At 26.8% G+C, this 2,962-nt stretch overlaps 1 protein-coding gene across 1 annotated transcript; it reads left to right on the top strand.

Moving 5' to 3' along the window:
- LOC109327905 lies at positions 60 to 488 on the top strand. The gene has a single exon (XM_019561073.1). It carries the CDS (start codon positions 126 to 128, stop codon positions 444 to 446), a length of 321 nt encoding a protein of 106 aa, XP_019416618.1. The 5' UTR covers positions 60 to 125; the 3' UTR covers positions 447 to 488.

The following is a 2,962-nucleotide window of genomic DNA, read 5'->3' as shown; positions in this document are numbered from 1 at the left end:
ATATATATATATATATATATATATATAAATGAAGCACTTAGTCATAGTGGTTGAGAACATACACTGCCTACATACTCAATAACATTTAGATTTTCCCTTAAACCATCACAGAACAGAGAGCCACAATGGCGGAAGTTAAGCATCAAACACAAAGCTTGATGGTGCCGGTGACGGCGGCGAAGGAGTCCCAAAATAGGTTGCCGATGAGGAGATTGAAGAAGATGCTGAGAAAAATGGTATCGTTTGTTCATAAGAAGAAGGAGGCGCATGGAAGCGGAAGAGGTGGCGTGTGGCAGAAGCAGATCATAATGGGTGATAAGTGTGAGCCGTTGGATTTCTCCGGTGTGATTTCTTATGACAGTAATGGGAATCAGGTGACTGAAATTCCTTTCAAACCTTCACGTGCGAGTGGTCAACTCACTGAGAGGGGAGTACCGAAGGTCTGATGTTTTTGTTTGTTTCATTCCGGGAGATTAATTATTATTATTTAGGCCATGTCATAATTTTAATGACTTCAGAAGATAATTTAGATGATATCCTTTATTCTCCTTTTGATATATATTTAGTATTATACTTTTTTTAATAAGAAATAAATTTGTTATATAATTATATATTGCTTGACTTCTGATCTTTTCTGAATTCGTTCCATTCTGTAAGTTTGTAATTGATCTCAAACACAATGGAATGAGTTGAAACTCCATTGTTAATACTTTTTTTCCTTTTTCAATTATATTTTCTCCCTTTTCTATCCTTGGTAGAACTTTCTGGGTGAAAATATGCAGATTTTTGAGGCATGTTTGTGTGGAAAGATATAGCACTTAGATTTCTATTGGTTTTCATCTTTTATTTTATTTTTAAAGCGTGGTATTTAATTTGGAAAAATTGGGGTGTGTGGGATAAGTCTCTTATAGCTTTTCCAATAATAATACAATTCTTGAGTTTTATTATTTCATTGCGTATGGTATCTTAATATATTATAAGTCATAACAAAAAAATGTTATCTTGCTAAAATTTCAGTTCCGTTATGTATTGCGGTTATATATTGTGTCATTATTATATATGAAATTAATTCAGACCAATTTACATATCATCTTCATATTTTAAACATTCACAATCAAGATGTATCTGAGAAATCTATATTATAGTTATAAACTTATCACTTCTATTGCATAGTTGTAACCTTGTAATTATGAAGGTAACAAAATGTTTATACTTCTGCAGACTGCAGATAATTGATCAAAATAGAGTCGATGGAAAAATAGGTGTGGAACTAAATAAACTTTATTAAATGAATAAAAAAGATGTACAATATTTACTACTTTTTATATTATTTTATTTATAATTAATTTATAGTATTAATAGAAATAATTAAATATGTCTATAATTAAATAAATAATTATTAGTAATTTGGTAAAATTATTACTAATTTTATAATTATTTATTTAGTAAATTACACTGACACCCCCTGAGTTTTAGTGAAATTACATAAACCACCCCTCTCTTTTCTAAACTTGCACAAACCTCCCGTAGTTTTATACTTTCATTACACTGACCACCCCTGTATAATAAATAAGTGTAATTTTTAAACAAAAAATGTGATAAATGCAATTAAGTTAAACAAAACATGATATATTGTGTAGACAAGTCTAAATAATATACAAATCAATATATCTTTATTATTTTTGGTTCGTTACACTACATTATAAGAGTGATTTAAACAATATTTCTTTATAATTGTTGATTTCTTATAATGTAGTGTAACGAACCAAAAATAATAAAGATATATTGATTTGTATATTATTTAGACTTGTCTACACAATATATCATGTTTTGTTTAACTTAATTGCATTTATCACATTTTTTGTTTAAAAAATTATACTTATTTATTATACATGGGTGATCAGTGTAATGAAAGTACAAAACTAGGGGAGGTTTGTGTAAGTTTAGAAAAGTGAGGGGTGGTTTGTGTAATTTCACTAAAACTCATGGGGTGTCAGTGTAATTTACTCTTATTTATTTAATCATCTATGTAATTTGATAAAATAAGTATTACTTATTCTAATATTTATTTATTTGTTTAGTTAATTATAATTATTAGTAAGATTTTAGTGTGATATAATTAACATAATTGGGTAATTTTTAAAAGGTAAAGTTGACCAATAAATTATTCAAAGTTCTTATGGTTTTTTAAAATCTATTTAGTATACCTTTGTAAAAGCTACTTTTTGAACATTACTTTGTAAAAGCTACTCTTGGAACATTACTTTTTGCAAGTTACAAGCTTATCCAATTTTTGTTCACACACTAATATCGTATTGATTAAGTACAAAAGTTATAATTACTTTTTATTTTATTTCTTTCTTTCTTTTTTAAAAAGCTAGATTGCTTCCTTAGCAATAACTTTAAAAGGAAAAAACAGATACTCCATTATATGTATGTAACCCAGCTAGGGTTACTAGATGCTGATAACAATTGTGTCCAGTAATCCTTGTGGTTTTTAGGCACATAAGATCCAAACATGTCATTTAACACTTGAGTTTGAGTGTAATATCATGACCATTTATTTATAATATTTTTTAAGAGTAAATACTAATTAAAAATGAATCATAAGTAATAGACTGACAATGTAAAAACTCTTACATTATAAATGTGTAATTATTTCTTTTTTCTAAATACTTAAAATATATCGTTTGGTTAGGAGCCTATAACTTCACAAATGAGTGTGTCTCATTATTTTCGTAAATAAGTTGTTAAATTTGAAATAAGTATGTTATATATAAAGTAATCTAAATGCCATTCAAGTATCATATTTAAAGTATAATATTTAGTACTATCATTACAAAGATTTTAGACATAGACAATTGATACATCTACTATCATTAATTTTTTTAAAAGTTAATAATAAATAAACATAAATGATATAGTAACCAAAATACAAGAACAATATAACAAGTAATATATC

Source organism: Lupinus angustifolius, chromosome LG15, assembly GCF_001865875.1.
Source record: "Lupinus angustifolius cultivar Tanjil chromosome LG15, LupAngTanjil_v1.0, whole genome shotgun sequence".
NCBI classification, from domain to species: Eukaryota; Viridiplantae; Streptophyta; class Magnoliopsida; order Fabales; family Fabaceae; genus Lupinus; species Lupinus angustifolius.
The sequence above is the reverse complement of the archived record's forward strand: the minus strand, read 5'-3'. Positions and strand labels throughout refer to the sequence as shown.

What these genes read in the sequence shown, in the direction of transcription:
- LOC109327905 (XM_019561073.1), top strand. Translation starts at nt 126, where the DNA reads ATGGCGGAAGTTAAGCATCAAACACAAAGCTTGATGGTGCCGGTGACG.